This window comes from Enhydra lutris, unplaced genomic scaffold, assembly GCF_002288905.1.
Source record: "Enhydra lutris kenyoni isolate GAN:26980312 unplaced genomic scaffold, ASM228890v2 scaffoldscaffold1, whole genome shotgun sequence".
In the NCBI taxonomy this organism is placed as follows: Eukaryota; Metazoa; Chordata; class Mammalia; order Carnivora; family Mustelidae; genus Enhydra; species Enhydra lutris.
Genome location: NW_019154085.1, coordinates 37061306 through 37081676, shown reverse-complemented (window position 1 = coordinate 37081676; position 20371 = coordinate 37061306). Strand labels below are relative to the sequence as shown.

Here is a 20371-nt window from a genome sequence, read left to right as displayed (position 1 = left end):
TTTTGCTATGGTGTGCTGCTCTTGCATGGAATGTCTGAGTGACTAGATATCACTTTAGGTCACTTAATTATCTACTCCCTTCTCCATCCCACTGCTTCTCATTCTTCATGAAAAGCTTTTCAGGAAATGGGTTAATTGTTTTTAACCTGCATTTTTCTCATCCTTAAAACCTGTTGGTACTATTTTCCTCTCTCTGTGTCCTTCCCCACACCATCAGATAAATTTGAAAGGCCTATGAGTTCTAATTCCAGGAATATAACAAAGTTATTCATCAATCCTCTTGCTGAAAATGACCGAATTTTAATACAACTATTTAAAATTTACTAAGAGAATTTATAGGTTGATATCATCATAAGATTTTATTAGCTAAATATCACCAGGCCATCAAAGAAAAACGAAATCTTAAAAGTAGCTAGAAAAAAAGATACATTACCTTTAAAAGCTAACAATTAGATTGAGAGCTGATATCAAAAAAGCAACAATGGGAACCAAAGATAATGAGGTGATATCTTCACAATATGAGGGAAAGAGTTGCCAGTTTAGAAATCTATGCTTTGTGAAAATATCTTGCAAGAATAAATAAAGATATTTTCTCACAGGCAGAAACTGGGAGTGTTACTAAGTAAAATTATGAAGGAATTTGTACATATCAGTAATTACATTAAAAGTAAATGGACTAAATGCTCCAGAGAAAATGCAAAGCTTAGCATTTGGATTTTGCAAAATCAAAGAAAATAAGACATATTTAAAACATAAAATACTAAAAGAATGGGAAAAAATACACAATTAAGTAGCTAACCCAAGAAAATTGATGTTGCTTTATCAAACAAAATAACCTTTAAAACTAAAGAGCATTGCTGGAAGTTAACTATGTCGCTGCATGATGAAAAGGGTTGAATAATCAGCAAGGCCTACCTGCATTTTAAATTTGTATTCATATAACAAAGTATCCTTAAAATTAAAACAAAAAATGGACAGAAATACAAAATAATTTATCCCAAAAATATCAGTATGTACTTAGAAGATCTATCATAATCAACTTAACTTAATGTTCATACCTAGACTATGAGAACCCAAACCTGCATATGACATATAACATTTACAGAAATTGGCCACATACCTGGATTACAAAGCAATTTGTCATACCAAAGATCATTGTTATCCACATCATGGTATCTGAGTAAAATGCAATTCTACTACAAGTCAGTAATGAAAAGATAAATTGAAATTGTCCATATAAATAGAAATAAAATCAATAGAATTATAATGAAAATTAGAAAGTCTTTGAATTGAAGGATAATAAACATACCACATTTCAATGCAGGTAAAGCCATCGTAAGAGAAAAATTCATGTCCTTAAAGACATACATTTAAAAAACGGGAAAGCCTAAAGATGATAGTAAATATTGATCTCTTGAGATTTTAAAAAGGAACAACAAAATAACCTCAAAGAAAGTAAATAATAATGAGATCTGAAATTATATGATCAAAAATAAACATAGATTCTAAATCAAAAGATGGTTCTTTCAAAAGGCAAAAATCCCCGACACATTTAATTTAAAAAGGGGATAGGTGAAGCACAAAACCACGATTTTAGGAATGACAAAAAAAAAAAAAAAATGAACAACAACAACAAAAAAAACTACAGATACTATAGACAAAATTATAGTAATAGTACAAAACATTATGTCAATATATATATATATATACATATATATATACATACACACATATATATACATACACATACATACAACTAGGATTAAAATGGCAATTTTAAATAAAAACAGAACCCACCAAAGTAACTGAAGAAGAAATAGGAACCAGGATAAACATTAGAAATACTGATTTTAGGTAAAACCCTGCCAACAAGAGAGCTCCATTCCCAGATGGCCTTACTAGAATAGTTAATTCCTGTACCACCTGAGCTCTTCCATCAAATAGAGGAGAAATACCCTAAATCTCTTTTATGAAACTGACATAACCTTGATACCAATCTGACAAGGGAAGAAAGGAAATACAGTCAATCTCATTCATGATCACAGAGGGAAAAAGAGTTTCCAACCAAATTTCTAGCAAGCTAGGTCCCACAACATATAAAAAGGATAATATATTTGTAATCAAATTGAGTTGATCTCTGGATTTAATATTACCAATCAATTATAATTCATCAAATTAACAATCTAAAGGAAGAGAGTGATATGGTTATATAAATTATTGTAAAAAGACTTTTGATAAAATGCAACATTTTTTTATGATTGATAGGATAAAAACACTAGGAAAATATAAAAAGACAAAAACTTCCTTAATAAAGAACTACAGGAAGCATAATACATAGTGGTGTAACTTTAAGGAATTTTGCATTACTCTATTCAACATTTCACTGAAGATCCTAGCCAATACAGAAAGACAATAATGAGAGACCAAAAGAAAAAATTGTGGCAAAGAAGAAACCAAAATTCTCAGCATTTGCAGTTTATTTGCTTATGTGCACGGAAGACCCAAAATAGCTGAAGATTAATTATTAGAATTAATAAATTAGCTTAACATGCTTGCTGAACATAAATCAAAGCACACACATAAGGTACATTTTTTTTCATATGAGCTACAAGCAAAAAGTGAAATTTAAAAAGGAAATTTTTATGCTATCAATAAATTGGATTTTTTTTAGGACTAAGTCTAAAGAAAGCAGACAAAAACCTTGCCAGAGAAAATTATAACCTTTAGTGAATGGCATAAATTGGAGGTCTTATATGACCACATATGGTGCTACCCATGCCCCCACATCAGGTATCTCCTGTTTTTATAGCTCTGATATCTTACTGCCTTAGTCTTCTCTGGCATCTTTATCCACACAATAAATTTCTTGAATTCTTTTCATGTACTGCTAACTACCAGCCATGGAGTTGCAAAGATAATTTCACTGTCTCCTTATACATCTGTTATATATCTGATGCTCTTATAAATCTGATGTATAATATATAGATATACATCATATCTGATGTATAAGATATAGATATATTATTGTTTTTTCATAGTTATAGTGACTTTCTAGCTTTTGAGATTTGAGGTATTAACATACTAACTTCATTTGAAAAAAAAAAGAACTAGAGCATACCTACAGTTAAGCATTGTACAGAAACTTGATTACAAGGCATTCAATTTCCATAAAAATCAGTTGCCCTACATTTCTCTTACTATTAATCTTAATAGTAAAATATTAAACTTAAGAAGCACAAAATGCTCCTGACCTATAGATACCCAAAAACTAAGTTAGGAGGCTCTGAAATTCTTATCTACAAGATGTGGGTTACCTTTTGATGCATCAAAGATGTGAAGGCCAATCACACATCCAGCACATTACTCAAAACAGAGGCTATCTGAAAATATGCGTGCAATCTTTGAACCCTTTTCTGAGGTTTTTTCGTTTTGTTTTGAATTATTAACAACCTCATCATCTAGCTACTTCTGTTCTTTTTAAGGACAGCCTTCTTGAGTGTGCCTTTCTCCTTGAATGACACTAAATCTTCTATTTCTTTTTTTTCCCCACCCTGTTCCTCTCCTGCCTCCTCTCCAAATCTGCTGGTATTTGTAACTTCTTTATTGTGGGTGTGGTCCTCTCCATCAGCCATGTGGGTAGTTGAACCAAGCTCACCTACCAGCCTCTCTGCTGCCTTGTCCACCAGGAGACACTCCCAGGAATCCAGGTTGGTTGTGGGGTGTGGGGTCCAGGGCATGTATGCAGACAAGTCATAATCAGGGCCTCCTCTTTCATTCCAGCATCCCGTGGGTCCCCTGGGCTCCCAGCTCTCAGAGTTTGAGCCTGATTGCAGGCTTTCTGGTTTGCAACACTATTTCTGCCAAACTCCAAACTGCAGTGCATGTTGTCTCTTTCTTACCATCAAATTTTACCCTTTCTGTGTCCCATCCTTTTGGAGTCCTGCTCCCTCTTTCCATTTAAATGACTCTAAGGCATTTGCAGCGACTCTAGCATCCACATTTGCTAGGTGGCAGAAATTTTTGATTAAGTCGGAGCTTTCCTCATTCCTGAAATCACAAAAGAAGGTTTTTTTTCTATTCCATTTTCATGAGGCCTGGAGCTGGCAATGTGTTTGGCTGAAGCACCCATCTCCCCTTAGGACTGGTCATCCAAGCTGGTGCAACAGCCAGAGACATCCCCTCGGGTGTACCCTCACCTCTTGTCTGCAGTTTTCTTCTCTGGGCCCAAAGGTCCCCATAAAATGGGAGCAACAGAAAGAAAAACAGTTCTTAAGGAAGTTAGCATGTGACCAAAGCAAGTCGTACTACGTGAAGACAGCCGGGCACCTGAGAGAGAGCATAGGCCAAGGTTCATCTAGGTTTGCATCTCAAACTGTGCCACTTAATTAACTGTGTAACTCTGAGAAAATTCTAAACCTCTGAATCTTAGTCTTATGGAGATAATAGGCTAACAGCCCCTCCCACTATCCTGAGCTGTGAGGCTATGAAGTGACAAAGGTAAAAGGTCCTGTCATAATGACAGGGGTAGAGTGAATGTCAGTCAAGTGGATCTGCTACTATTGGCTGAGATTTTCTCCCTTCAACAGCAGCAAATCATGAGAAGTAACCAGTATTGGGGCACCTGGGTGGCTCAGTTGTTAAGCGTCTGCCTTTGGCTTGGGTCATGATCCCAGGGTCCTGGGATCAAGCCCTGCATTGGGCTCTCTGCTGGGAGCCTGCTTCTCCCTCTCCCGCTCCCCCTGCTTGTGTTTCCTCTCTCACTGTGTCTCTCTCTGTCAAATAAATAAATAAAATCTTTAAAAAAACAAAAAAAAGAAAGAAAGAAAGAAAGAAAAGAAAAGTAACCAGTATTGGTCTCATTTGACAGATGAGGAAACTGAGGCTCAGGGAGATGAAATAACTTTCCTAAGCTCAAATTAGTAAGAGTGACATTTGGTACCCAAACTCAGGTCTTCTGACTTCCACCACATAGTCATATTTTCTCTGTATCACATAGCACAAGAAGTTTTTCAGTTTGGGCATATTTATATTAACTGTTTGTCTTCTCATCTGGCTTATTTGTTTAACGTGTGGGTGTTGTCACACCTCTTCATTTATTGTGGTGGTTTCAAATACTGCAATTATAATTTACATGAGTTTCATCTTGACAAAAACCATGATATTGCCCTTATGGTTTATTTGGATTATTTCTAGCTATCTGATAGTTTCATTAACATTTGTATTTCAGGACTGTAGACCATCAGAGACAAAAGCATGAGGTGAGAACTGAGAGCCTGGCTTTACTTTTATCTGACAAAGACAAATCGCTAAGATTTTAAGCAGTGCCGTTTATTGGCCCTACCATATTTACTGAGCACTGACTAATTATAGGTGTTGTGCTAAGCACATTCTGAGGTTCAGTAGTGAATTCGATGTTCTTTCTCACCTCAAGAGCTAAATAACAAATTGGGAAAGAAACTAGCAATTTTAATTAAACCTGAACTAAACTGTAGAACCCCTGTTTATTTGATGCAAAAATACAGATGCACCTTATAATGGAAATTGATACATATTAATTTGATGGGTGAAGATTTGTTTCCTGAATCATGATTTCCACAGATGTCGTATCATGAAAGACCAACAAAGAGCCCTGCATTTGTGCAGTGTATTGCCTGTGGGGTGTGTGGAGATTCATAACAAATAATAAACAGTAAAGAAATACGTTCTGTGGAATGTTAGAAGATGATACTGATACTGAGAAGAACAGAGCAGGATAGGAAAGATCAGAAGCCAGGGACAAGGAGGTCTGGTGGCAGTTATAAACAGGATAGTCAGGGGAAGCCACATCCAGAAGAGGCCTTGGAGAAAGACCTGAGGGAGGTGAGGAAGGGAAGTGTGCAGGTCTCTGGGCAAAGAGCATTCCAGGCTAGGGAAGGCACTCAGACAGCAAAGCAAGCCGAGGGAGACCAGGAGAGCATGAAGGACATGAGGTCCCAGAGCTGACAGGGAGATCAGGCACTAGGGCCTTACAGCCCACGGCAATGACTTATGGCTTTCTTGGAAATAAACTGCAGTAATACTGCAAAGTTTTGAGCACAGAAGTGACCTAGAATAACATTTTGTGTTCACCCGTGTTCATTTAACAGAGCAACATTTTCCTGCACCTTTTTCTTGGGGGGGTGGGGGGGGAAGAAGAGACATTATCGTAATGTCTGCATACTAAATTCAGCAGTGTATCTGCTGGTGAACATATTATTTGTTTTCAGCTTTTTCTATTATTTTTCTGAGTTGAATATCTCAGAACATACTTCATCTTGCTATCCGTGCCCTAGAACAGATTCCCGTAAAGGGCATTTCTGGGTGACAGGTGTGCATGGATAAAAAAAAAAAACTTGAAAAGCATGTGCAGATTGTTTTCCTTCACAGTCATTTCAATTTACATATTCCCAGAAGCAACATGCATTATATCACACATTGTTGTTGTTGTTTTTTTCAAAGATATTATTTATTTAAGAGAGAGCACACAGGGGGAGGGGTTGAGAGACAGAGGGAGAGGGAGAAACAGACTCCCCACTGAGCGGGGAGCCTGACCTGTGGCTCACTGCAGGGCTCCATCCCAGGACCGCAAGATCATGACCTGAGCTGAAAGCATATACTTAAGTGACTGCACCACCCAGACACCCCTTCATATAATTGAATTTAAATATAAATGTCCGGGGTGGCCTGGGTGGCACAGTGGGTTAAGCATCCACCTTTGGCTCGGGTCATGATCCCAGGGTCCTGGGATTGAGCTATGCGTTGGGCTCGTTGCTCAGCAGAAAGTTTGCTTCTCCTTCTCCGTCTGCCCTCCCCCTGCTAATGTTCTCTCTCTTGCTCTCTCTCATTCTCTCAAATAAATAAAGTCTTAAGATATATATATATCCAGCATGCATGGTTCAAATCTGGATCCCACCCCCCTAGTAGCAGTTCTTTAATTCAGATCCATGATGTGATGTTTGTGATAACTGAAGCAGGGTTCCATGGAAGCCTAACTTCCAGTATCTCCAGAAGAAAGGGTTTCCCAAGCAAATGAAGAGGGCAGACAGAAACACAGAGGGAAAATATAAAATGCCTTAGAAAAATTACTCCTATATATTTATTACAGTAATCTTATTAAATTTTTTTTCAACTAAAGTGGCATTTTGGCAAGGCAGCTACTTTTCCCTAGAAACACTTTCAAATCAAAAATTTTCAACAATATCAGATGAGTCTTTTGTGAGCTTTGTGACTTTGCTTCGATTTTCTGGATATTTTCCCATGTTGATAAATATAAAAGTTTATAAATATAGAGACTGTGTCTGAATGGGTCACATCTTTGTACAGAATTGAATGAATTCTGTGTTTTCTTGGATTTTAAAAAAGCCTTAATTATTCTTCATTTTATAATCTTGTGATAATAGTCAAGAGCCAGCGTAAGTATGAAAATCTTTATATATTTTCAAAACCCACATCTGAGAACAGGAAAGAGAAATGTCACTGTAAGAAGTATTTATGCATTTATTCAAAAGGATTGTATATGTTTAATTTAATATAAAAAAATGTACTGAGGGCTGCCTGGATGGCACAGTTGGTTAGGCCTCCAACTCTTAGTTTCAGCTCAGCTCGTGATCTCAGGGTCATGAGATTGAGCCCTGCATTGGGTTCCATGCTGAGCAGGGAGTCTGCTTCAGACTCTTTCTCTCTTCCTCTGCCCCTCCCTGTTGAGCTCGTTGTCTTTCTGTCTCTAAAATAATAAATAAACCTTTTTTTAGAAGTGCCAGAACTCCAACAGGGAAATTATTATGAATAAATTAGTTTATAGGGGTTAATGTGATATCATTTCTCAATTTATTTTTTTTAAGATTTTATTTATTTATTTGATAGAGACAGAGATCACAAGTAGGCAGAGAGGCAGGCAGAGAGAGAGAGAGAGGAAGGGAAGCAGGCTCCCTGATCGATGCAGGGCTCGATCCCAGGACCCTGGGATCATGACCTGAGCCGAAGGCAGAGGCTTTAACCCACTGAGTCACCCAGGCACCCCTCATTTCTCAATTTAATATAACCCTATGCCAACATCACATTACTGGTTTACAAGAATAATCCTATTTAACCACCAGAACAGTTCTGTGACAAAGCTTCTATTATAATCTGCATTTTACAGATGAGGAAACCAAGGCTTAGAGATGTTTCAGTAACGTGTCCTTTTCTTTTTTTCAGAGAGGGAGGAGGTATGTGGGAGGGACAGAAAAACTCTTAAATAGGCTCCACGCCCAGACCAGAGCCTCATGCAAGGATCAATGTCACAATCCTGTGGTCATGATCTGAGCTGAAATCAAGAGTCAGACACTCAGCTGCCAGCCATCCAGGAACCCCTCCAGCTCCATCCAGGGAGTAAGTGGTAGAGTGGAAACATGAATCTGGGTTTCTCAAATGCCAAAGCATTGGGCTGTGGCTGCATTAGAACTCATTTGTATGTCCTGATCATAGAAGCAAAGGATTAGATGGAATATGAGAGATCATAGTGCAGAAGAACATGGTAGAGTGCTAAGAGAACCAGGTGAAATCTTAGATCAGTTATTTACAAGTAATATAACCTTGGATCTACTATGTTAACCTCTAATTCTTTACTTCTCATCTATAAAAGGGGTATAATTAAAAGACAAGTAAAATATTTCTTAGAGTTCTAAGCACCCACTATATATTAAATGATAATAATTGTTGTTAAAAGTAACATAGAGAAGATTTTATAAAAACACTTGGCCAGGTGGTTTGGTGGAAGAACAGAAATCCTTGGGAGCTGAGGTGGTTCCTGTACCATACATTCTGAATGTATCTGAAAAGTCTAGATATAGTAGAATGCAGTGACATACATAAAGTGTTTTGATGATGGAAACAATAGACACTTAACACCTTTTTTTTTTTTTTTTTAGAAACAACACTTAGGGATAAATACTTCAGTAGGAAGCATCTACTAATCTTCATGGATAAATACATATTCATCCAACCCTAAATTAGCAACAGTGATGTGTATGATGTGTATTTTTTGCCTTACATTAAAATAGTCTTTTTGCAAACACCATTTGCACAATATTTGCCTTGCAAAATTTCCTTATAACCCTCATTATCAAAAAGAAAAAAAGAAGCTAAGTAAGTCATCATACTGTTTTGCTTGATCCTCTTTTCTGAACAGGAAGATATAATTTTAAAATGATTTCTTGGGGTCTTGGTGGAGCTTGAGATTGTGAAACAGCTTTTTAAGGTCCATAGCTAATAAACCCTATATTAATGATTAGATTCATGAGGACATTACTTGCTGTCACCTCTTCTTAGAAATAATATGTGGACTTGCAAAGCATAGCATCTGACACACATATATTAATTTTCTATTTTATATATATATTACCTATCTATATCTGTAGCTATATTTCTATTTCTCTATCATCTATATATATTACATAATATATACAGATATAATATTCAGTAATACTGTATTCAACAGTATATGCCTTTTCTTTTTTTTAAAGATTTTATTTATTTATTTGACAGAGAGAGATCACAAGTAGGCAGAGAGGCAGTCAGGGGTGGGGGGAAGCAGGCTCCCCGCTGAGCAGAGAACCCAATGCAGAGCTCGATCCCAGGACGCTGAGATCATGACTTGAGCTGAAGGCAGAGGCTTAACCCATTGAGCCACCCAGGTGCCCCTGCCATTTCTTATATAAAGAAGTTGTTTGTCTTTTCTATTGTAATCTACTTATTTTGCACAGTATCTACATATGATGAGATTTATGTTTCACTGGATATATCTGACAGATTTTAGAGTTGTCAGAATAAAAAGTCTCTATTGAGTAATTTTCTATTTAATTTCTCAGGATAAAAGACTTCAGCCTAACTAGTATTAAATTAGAGAAATCACTAGCCATTGGTGTACAAATTGTATCCCAAATGTATTAACTATGCTATAGTCATGTGTCTTTTTTCTTTGTTTTTATTTAAAACATTTTATTTATTTATTTGAGAGAGAGAATGTGTGCACAGGTTTGCCTGTGGGAGAGAGAAAGAGAGAGAGAGGGAGAGTGAGCACAGCAGGGGGAAAAGCAGACTCCTTGTTGAGCAGGGATTCCCAACACTGGGCTTGATCTCAGAACTCTGGGATCATGACCTGAGCCAAAAGCAGACACTTAACCAACTGAGCCACCCAGGCCCCCCTGTTTATTTTATTTATTTATTTTTTTAATAATCAAAATTAAGTTAGAGTATATCTAATTTGAAGCCACTATTTTTGCTAAGAAGAAGTTACTTGTTTTATGATTAATAATGAATGACCTGTTTATATTCTGCTTATTATCATTTGCTAGTACCCAGACTTAGGTCTTCAACTACAGTTTCACTGATTTGAAGGCAAAAATGATAGTGAAATGTATCAACTATCTTTTCTTAAAAAGAAATATTCTTCATTCCTAAATAATCTATCATAGTTTTTTGTTACATTGTTAAATGTCCTTTATTTGAAGAATTATGGTGAAAGCAGAGGTAGGGATTTATTTTTAAAGTTCTTATTGGGAATACAAGGATGGTCGCTTCATAACTTATTGCTGTTTTTATTGTTATTTCACTGGTCCAGGAGATGGGAAAATCTGAAATTCACCATTCTATAGTTACTAAGTTGCCTTTATTTTTTTATTTTTATTTTTTTTAAGATTTCATTTATTTATTTGACAGAGATCACAAATAGGCAGAGAGGCAGGCAGAGAGAGAGGAAGGGAAGCAGGCTCCCTGCTGAGCAGAGAGCCCAATGTGGGGCTCAATCCCAGGGCCCTGGGATCATGACCTGAGCTGAAGGCAGAGGCTATAACCCACTGAAGCCACCCAGGTGCCCACTAAGTTGCCTTTAAATATTGAGACAGGACATTCAACAGTGTTTCCAAGTATTTTCAAAATTTGGATAGTTCTTCCCTCTGAAAAGCTTACTGAAGTCTTAAAAAAATAATGAGGACCATTTAGGTCTGCCGCTGATGAACTGGGGACATATTTAATTTGTATGGGTGGCATGATAAGAAAATCATGCTCTGAAATCTCCAACCTAGAAAAGAAAAATACGAGTATAGAAGAAAAAGAAAGAAAGAAAGAAAGAAAAAGAAAGAAAGAAAGAAAGACAGGAGGAAGGGAGAGAGGAAGGGGAAGGAAGGAAGGAAGAAAGGATGGAAGGAAGGAAGGAAGGAAATGAAAGAAAGAAGGGACTTCATACCTAGGAGATAAAACCAGAGAACGAGCAGAAGAATATAAGAGCACACATTGTAAACAAAAACTTTTGCACCAAACACTTGCTAAAAATGCAAGACAGATTTTATTTGAGTTACTGCAGTAGGGGAGAAAGACATCAGTATAGAATATTGAGCCCAGCTCCACATACAACAGGGACAAATGGGGACTTAAGCCACTAGTCAGAGTGAGGGGGTCAGTGAAGTAATTGGAAATACAGAGTAGGGAGATTCTTGCCAAAATGGCCTAATAAATATTCTTGCTAAAGGTCAACTAAAGATGTAGCTATAAAGGGTGAGGCATGAGGACAGATGTCAGGGGTAGAGAGATTCTTGCTTAACTAACTTAGCAGGATTCCTTGCTGAAAACTGGGCTCAGTGGGTCAAGGAGAGGGCTGCAGTTCAAGGTCAAGATCTAATTGAAAAGACACTTGGGGGAGCCTGACTAGAGTTTGGTCAAGGAGAGAGCCTTTGTTAACAGACTGGTCAGAAGGTGAAGGTAATCTTCACTGATTTGTTAGTTGCATGTATCACCCAGAGCTCATCACATCATGTGACCTCCTTAATGTCCATCATTGAACCCCCAAAACCTAATGATGTACTGTATCTTGGCTAATTGAATTTAAAGAAAAAGGAAAAAATGATTTTTTTTTAAAAAAAAGAAGATGAAAGCAAGAGAAAAAAAAATCATGTGATTTTAAAAACAAATCGGTTTTCGAAAGATTGACCTAAACCTCTGAGCTTTGAGTAACAAGTTAATCCATTTGGGTGAGAGTAAAATAAGGACATCCACTTGAGCACACTTTCACTCTGAACCACAAATTGTGTTTTAAAGTCTTCTAAATTCTTAGTTGGTATGCCATTAAATTGAATTTAATGAGACCATCTCAGTTCCTTTTTAAAGATCTCTTCTGATAGATGCAAGCCTTTATTTTTCTTCCAGTGTTGAGACAAAAGGATTTAGTATAAAACTCACGAGTAAATATCCTTAATAGGAGAGAGATAAGCAAAGGAATGGAAATTGCTACATTTTACTGCAAACATTCTATAAGTGAGCAGGAGATAAGAACAAATCTTACCTTTAAGAATCTGCTAAATTTATTTTAACTTTACACTGTTTACTTGAAATTTGAGCGACAATAGCAGCAGGATCCCTTTTCATTAGAACTATCCTGGGAAACTCTTTAAATGATCTCCTCAGATGTGGCTTATCTCACCATCTGTCACCACTGCAGAAAATTGAGCATTGAATTCAAACACTCTTTTCTGCCTGATCTGTTAATGTCCACCAGGATGCTCAGAAAGATAAGAACAAACAATATGAATAAGTACTAATTCAGCATCCACCCCTGCCTGGTGCTGTTCTCCATCCTCCTAACAGGTCTCTGTTCTTTCAGTATTGACAGCCTAAAGGGGAGGTAAACAAATACTAAAAAATTATATGCCATTTGACAAGTGCTGTAACAGGACATGGTACAGAGTGCTGTTGGAACACATGAGAAGAGTGCCCGTCCCATTTCTTGGGTAAGGGTAAGGTTGGGAATAGGAGGAGTGGTAAGAGTGTGAGTGTGTTTGTGTTTGCGTGAGGCACTGGTGAAATGTTGGAGAGAAATAGTGGCCTCCTCAGGGAGGAGGGAGGTGCAAAAGGTGATTTACAAATGGAAAAGGTAGAGTAGGCATTATTCAGGAGGAAGGAGGGGGCCTGGGAGGGTTGTTCTTCAAAGAAGAAACACCATGTGCCAAAGATTTAAGGGCCAACGGGAATGTGTATTTAATTTAACATGTCAGATAAATGATTCTCAAAGTTGAACAGACATGTGAATCCCCCAGGTTGAATGTTAAAATGCAGATTCTGATTCAGTAATTCTAGGGAGAGACCTGAATTCCTGGGTATATAACCAGCTCCTAAGAGATAGCAATGCTGTTGGTTCACAGACCAAACTTTGAGCAGCAGCATACAGACAACGTGATTTCCCGTAACAGGACACTTCTCTCTCTGGAGAAGTCACTGACTATTCCCTAAGCCATTGTCACTACTGATGGTGACCTACTTATTCGCACTGCATGAATCCTTGATGATTGCCCTGTGGGGATAACTCAGCACCTCATTCACATAAGATATTTTCTGTAAGGGAGCCTACCTCTCCGTCCCATAGTATTGTTAAAGTCACTACTTCAAACTCTACTTTTGTACCTTCTTTTCCACCTCGATCTACCTCTTCATTGAAACACATTTAGCAGTTTCACCATGAAACCGGCTGGAAAGGATGTGCTTAAGAAATATTGTCAACATTTGTCAAAATCAAAGAAAATGTCCTGGGGAAGAACTTGCAGCCTTCCTCATTAGGAGCAACTTATAAAGCTGTACTGTATCTTGACAGCAATTCTTTTAATGCCAATTTGTACTCATTTTAATAAATGCATGAGTCTCATCTTGCTGTCTTTGCCTCATCCTGTAGCAGTCAATGTTCTGCTTCTCCAGAGACCAAGGAGAGCATCTTTGCAAATACTCCAAAAATTCCATCTCCCTCCCAAAGGCATGGGAACAGATTGGGCTGCATTATCGAGTTACTTACTGGGAACTCACACCCATGTCACATGGTCCAAAAGAGAATCCTCTCTATGTATAGTTTTGTATATTAGGCGTCACCAAATTGATTTTAATGTGTTTCTGGGGACTAGAAGTTGCTTTCGCTTTGAATATTGGTGCAGTGGTACTGTGTCAGCTTTATCAGCTAATGCACTGATTTTACTCCCACTAATATGAGACTACTACCCTGTTTAATTTTCATAATAGATAAAATAAATAAATTAATTCGTAAATAAATGCACACATAGATGCAGATATATATTTAAAATCACTTTCTGTATTAGTGCTATACAAAATTAGCATTAGGACTAAGGAGTGAAACTTACAGGCAAGCAACACTTTCAAGGTCCTTCCTCACCTTCATTTCCAGCTGGGATCTCAGAGTCATCTCAAAGGCAGTTGGGCTCTCATATCAAGGTATATGTGGGTAGACTTGTCATTTCGTCCTTCCACTAGACTAACACAGCAGTCCTTAAACTTTTTTTTATGCAGAGATTACCATAGCACCTTGTCTACTTGCAGTCATATACAACGTGCTTTATGGGGAAACAAGGAATTTCCATGGGAGATCTTTTACTTTTTTCTGTGTTCCCATTAACCCTTGCTTTGGACCTAGATAACTCTCCCCAAGGTAGATGTCATTCCCCTCTAGAGCAATCAGAGATTGGTGAAGCTCTTTTCCTACACTGTTTTATATCAGATCTGTCTCAACCTCACTTCTCAGTCACTTCCTTCTCACTCTTAAGGTTGTGAACCCTGTAAAGAAAAATGTGAGATGTCCTAACCCTGGAAAATATTATTTTCTTAACTCATGAGCCAAGTTATTGCAGACCCAAGTTAGCTTGGTCTATGGGCTTACCTTCCACACCTACCAATAATAAATGTTTGGCATTTGGGTAAAAGCTGAGCTGTCCTCAGGCCAGGAAAGCATTCACAGGGCATCTGGATTTGGGTGTGAGGGATAGTCACATTTAAGTGTCAGTTCAAAGTGACCGGCCCCACATTGTGAGACACCCATAAAAATAAGGCCATGGGCTCTCCATGATGTTTTGCAAGTGATTTCTTGTGCCAGAAAGGACCACAGACTTTACTCTCAACATTCATTTAAAAATGAAGGGACAGACCCAGAGAGCAGGAAGCAGAGGCCTAGGAATCTGGAGCCAAGTACAAGCCTCCTTTCCTTTTTCCTTTCACGGCCTTTTCCTAGTTAAGCAAGGATTAACATGAGTGCGCTCCTTTCACTTAAATTAGCTCACTCTAGTCCTCAAGGTAGCAATTACTCAGAAAATAATAAAGAAAATTTAAAGTAAAACAGATTTTGTGTGAATTAATCTGTGTAATTTTTAGCCAAACTGTGATCTGTTACATACACCATCCGCAGTCATTTAAAAAAAACATTCATAATAATTAATAATGTAAAAACTAATAGACTACATTTATGTATTTCTGACTTGTGTTTAATTCCAGTGGAATGAAAAGGGACTAATTTAGAACTTAAAACATGAGGGTTATATATTAGAAATGCATTAACTAATCTATTTGCTGTTTCTTTTAAGAGAAAATTGTTAAATGTTGGCTTGATAATTATGTAAAGAATTATTAGATCATATTCCAAAAAATGTATTTTGAAGAGTTGTTCATATTCTATGTGGTCAAGAACAACAAAAATAAAATGTGTAGACTTCGGATACCCATACCTTTTTAAAAAAAAATTCTTAGTATTCATGTTTTCAGAAGAGAGATATTTAGAAATCCATTAAATCCAGAGGGCTTTTTGTATTATAATTCAACCAAATTCAAAATCTCCCAGCCATATCATGAAAAGTAGGATTGGCAATGATTTCAACTAGACATAGGGAGAAGGGAGATAAGTCTAGAGTTTTGGAGACAGAGAAGTTAAAGTAATGCTTCCAGCCAGAGAGATCTAAAGAGATGATGTGCCTTTTTGTAAAGCCCACATTCTTTTCATGGTAGTGCCCTGTCTCCTGATCAAAATTATGTTAATGTGGCATTCAAAAAGCATTATTTGGCTTTTAAAACTGCTTGCTTAAGAAAAACTAGCAGGGCTGGAAGTCAGACAGATGCACCTGTCCATGTAAGCCGTGAGAAGTCACTGGATTACAGTGTCCTGTTCCCAAGAGAATAGCTCACATTGGTTCCACCAATAACGGGAGCAAAGCCAACAGAAACAGTGTCAGCAGGATTTGCAGTTTCTGTGCACTCTGAAAAGCAGGCTTTTGCTAAACCACATCGTGTTTCTTCTCTTCTGAATATGGAGGTGTCTCACCAGAATGTGTTCTCTTTTGTGTTTTGGGCACCAACAGCAATTTGGAGTCACCACTGATGTACGAGGTGTCAGCGGCACAGGAGGGCATTGCCAGCGGGAGCTTGAGAGGTGGCCTGGGGAGCTCCATCACAGCCTGTAAGAAGGTAACCTTGCCCTGTTGAACTTGACTGCTAGTGTAGTTTGACTCTCCAAGTACTTCTTCTAAAGCAGAAAACAATAACAACAACATCAAACACTGGAGTAAGCCACAGTATGCTTGGCGGGTTAACCTCTGATGCTACTAAAAATGTAACTCATTAGAATGATCAGAAAAGTCGAGCAATTCAGATAGGTAGGACTTGAAAACTATAAGCCTCTGTTGCAGGTCCACCAAAGCTTCCACCTCTTCCCTTCACAAACTTGGCCATGGGTAACAGCTTCTCATTTCCTTTCAGAAACATCTTCCCAGGCTTTGAGTGGCTCACCTTATAGGAGACACCTAGGTCTGTACCTAAGAAACACTCTTGGCTATTCTTCTTCTGATACTTTCTTAAAGAGAAGCGTGTGCTTGGCTTATTTTATTACAAGACACAGAGTTACATTTCCTAGAATATAGACTTTAGAACTAATAGACAAGTCTTGCTTTAACACACTTGCTGAAAGTTGTCATTTGAACAATATAAATTCATCTACTTTGTTTTTCCAGTCAATCCAACCTAAGGCCCAGAAACTTAAAACGTCTGCTTTCCCACCCATAGCTTTTGTTACTATTTGCTGCAGAATTCCAGAGGAAGATGTGTTTAATCTCATCTAACCTTAGATGAAATCACACTGCATTATTTCATTAATTACTTTAAAAAGGTTAACTGATTAAAAATACTCATAATCATGGGGTATATCAAGACAAATTCTCTTACTGAACATATTATATAGTGTGTGTATATATGTATGAGTGTGTATGTAATTATGTATACATATTGTAACATTATGTATGCATAAGTATATTAATTGACTGATTACTATACCAAGTTAAGCAGTCTTATTTATCCTCTGCTTGTGTGGTGTTTATATCATTTTCAAGTACCAAAGAAAATGAAACACACATATCTGTGTTAGAGAAGATATGCTGATTATAGAAAAGTAGCATTAAACATAATTTTACAAAAGTATTTGCATGCATACGTTCATAGCCAGATATAAAAATAAACTGGTCTAATCAGTTCAAGGCTCTAATGTTCATGTGTTGTATGATCTATTATTCGTTCTTCTCTAATAAAATTCTTGTAGTAGAGTCAGTGCTATAAATGTTCATTTTTAATGCAGAAAACTGAGGTAGTATAATTCAAAATGATTTTGAGTTACTTATGTAAGAGAGCTAAAACTGCAGGTCTTCAAGCCTTGGGGTATGTTCTATTCAGCTCTGTAACTCTAAATGATAGTCTTCATCAGATGCTACACATTTCCCAAAGGTAAATGATTTTTCATTTATTTTAATTTTTAAATAACTCCATTTCTATTGATTAGAGTCCATGTGGTATTTAAATTAAGGATTGAAACCAGACTGCTTGAATTTGACATCCAGTTTAATCATTACTAGTTGTGTTATCTTGAGCAAATTATCTTATCTCGTCATGCCTCAATTTGCTCATCTGAAAAAAGGAGGTAACAGGTGAGGATTCAGTGAGCTGATAGATGTGAAATGTTTAGAACGGTGCCTGGCTTACCATAAGCACTCAAAATGAAGACTATCTATGTGTAACATTATTCTATAGCATAATTTTTCAATAAGTACATGGTGCCAGAAAATAATTCAATATACGTATTGCCATGCTGAGACAGTTAGCATTTTATGCTCTGTTACCTTGGCTACATTTTTTTTTCCCCCTGGGAAAAAAAAGTAATCATATTCACTTCTTAAAAATCATGTCTGGAAGCTACTGAATAGAGCTCTTTGTGGCTAATGTCTATTCAAAAAATAAAAACCCAAATGTAATCATTTATTTTATATATATATATATATATATAAACCTGTGTGTATATATTTATGTATGTGTGTGTGTGTGTGTGTGTGTGTGTGTATGAATTTAAGGTTTCAAATATAATCATACTCTTACCACAACTGTTTCTAGAACCGTTAGCAGGTTAAACCATATGAAGCTTTCTTTTTACATATTAAAAATGATCAATTATAGGCAATTTCATATGGCCTCGTACATATACATTCAAAATTCTGTTAGATCTTGGGGAGACATACAAGAATGCATGTATATTTATAGGCTAGTTATAGTCTATTATAGAGATAATACTGGTTTCTCATGTGAAAAGTCAAATAGTCATTAATATGTGAGATAACTAGATAGTAATATCTGAAGATAGTCTCAATTATGGGAAAATGAGTATTGTGAGCATTCATAGTGAAGAACAGAGAGAAACTCTGGACCTGAAACAGACAACAACAGTCTTCAGAAAGAGAATTGGATCTTAATTTGGGCTTCCAAGTATGATCGAGATTTGAATGAGTGAATTAGGTTGATTATCCAACCTAATTTAGGAAGGGTTGCTACAAATTAATGCAGAAGTTAACACCTTTGTGTCCTGGAGTATTTTTCTAATGTTCAGAAGTACATTCCTTTCCTTTTAAATGTTCTCTTAAGCTTACATAATAATTGCATTTAAAGAAAGTTTAGTAGTCTTATGTGCCATATGTTATCTTCCACGTGGCTCTGATTGTTTTCCTACCCCTCAAAAGAGTAGTTCATTATTGTTTCCTTTTTTTATATCTGGAACAGAGGCCCTCATTAACAAGACACTGAATATCGAATGAGTTCATGCTTTTATTTTATTATTATATATTACTGCAAACTGATTTAAGTGATCATTGATCAATTTGAAAAAACAAATCTTGTTAATCACGGATAGTGGGCCTGGGCAAGTGAGAATCTATAAATGCACATATAGTGTGTACTCGAAGAGACAAAAGACAAGGAGAGCTCTATCTTAGAAATAGCAAGGCTGTCCAGCTGAATCACCACAGATCACAGTCAATCAACCTTCAGTAAGAGTACCATGGATAATTGAAATCTATTGGTAATTCCCCAGACTAATTTTATGTAATAGCCTCATCTTCTTCCCCATCAAACCTTCTTATCAGAACTGACATATTGCTAAATTAACTGGTGGATGAAATAAAACAAGGGTCTGGAAGATAATGCACTAGTTGGATAATCAGCCTCTGAAAAATTGCAGATTGACTGAGTTTCTCTCCTGTGTATCACATTGAATCTCCAAGGGTTTCAGGAATCCCACCCATGTGCAGTTGCTTCAGTTCCTCTTTGCTGTTGGGGAAATACAGTTGCCGGGAACCACAGCTGTGAAAAAGCCATGGCATCAAGAAAAAGATTTGGGTGGACTTATTTGAAGAAGGAACTCCTCAAGGGACTGCCTTTCCCCAGAGCTAAGATGACTATACCACCTAGCCATAGTTTACATATATTGTCCTTGCATTTTGTTAATAGACCCCCTTTTGCTGTCAGAAATGCCACAATAAGTTATAGGAGTCTATAGAATGAGCTCAAGCTTCAGAACGATCCTTTCTCAGTCTTCTTCCCTTCCTCTAAATGCTAGGAAAGTTATCAGATAAATTCTCACTGAGGTAGTAGTGATTGTGTAGGTTAATATAGTTGTGACAAAATGAAACCTGTTTTTACTTAATTCTGCTACTGCTGAACTAGTTCTGTTGCCCCCTCCTTTAACTTCCATTGGTAATTAATCCTATTGAACCCGGACTTGAATTCAGAATTCTCCAAGTCTTGAAGGTCCAAGCAGACACCATCAATCCATCCAAGTTGGAATGTGAGATCTCCTCTAGGTCACACTAATTTACTGAGCTCCGAACTCAAAGAAAGTCTTAATGTGTGCAATGTGATGGTCCAAAAATCATGTGTTTAAAAGGTTGGGATTTCAAAAGAAAGAGAAAGAGTAGCTGGTGGGGAGTGAATACTAGAGCCCTGTGTGCTACCTCTTGAATCTTATCTCACATAGATGTTGTCTGATGTTACTTCTTCTCATAGGACTAGTCCTTCCTATAAGACCAATACGATCACTATTGTTAAACTGAAATAGGGATTTTTCATTAAATGAGTTAAATGATAAAAAATGTTATAATTTTATATGTGTTAGACACAAAATGAAAAAAGCCTTTGTATTCTCTTTATAAAAATCAAAACCTCATCTCTAGGAGGCAGTAGGATGCCACATTAA

General features: G+C 37.0%; 1 protein-coding gene across 1 annotated transcript in view; it reads left to right on the top strand.

Annotated features, from left to right (window-relative positions):
- LOC111144481 (SPHK1 interactor, AKAP domain containing) overlaps positions 1-20371 on the top strand; it is a 167121-nt gene that overhangs the window by 18722 nt on the left and 128028 nt on the right. The window contains exon 2 of the mRNA XM_022498784.1: positions 16170-16275. Within this exon, the coding sequence (XP_022354492.1) occupies positions 16170-16275 (106 nt within the window). The remainder of the gene's footprint in view (positions 1-16169; positions 16276-20371) is intronic.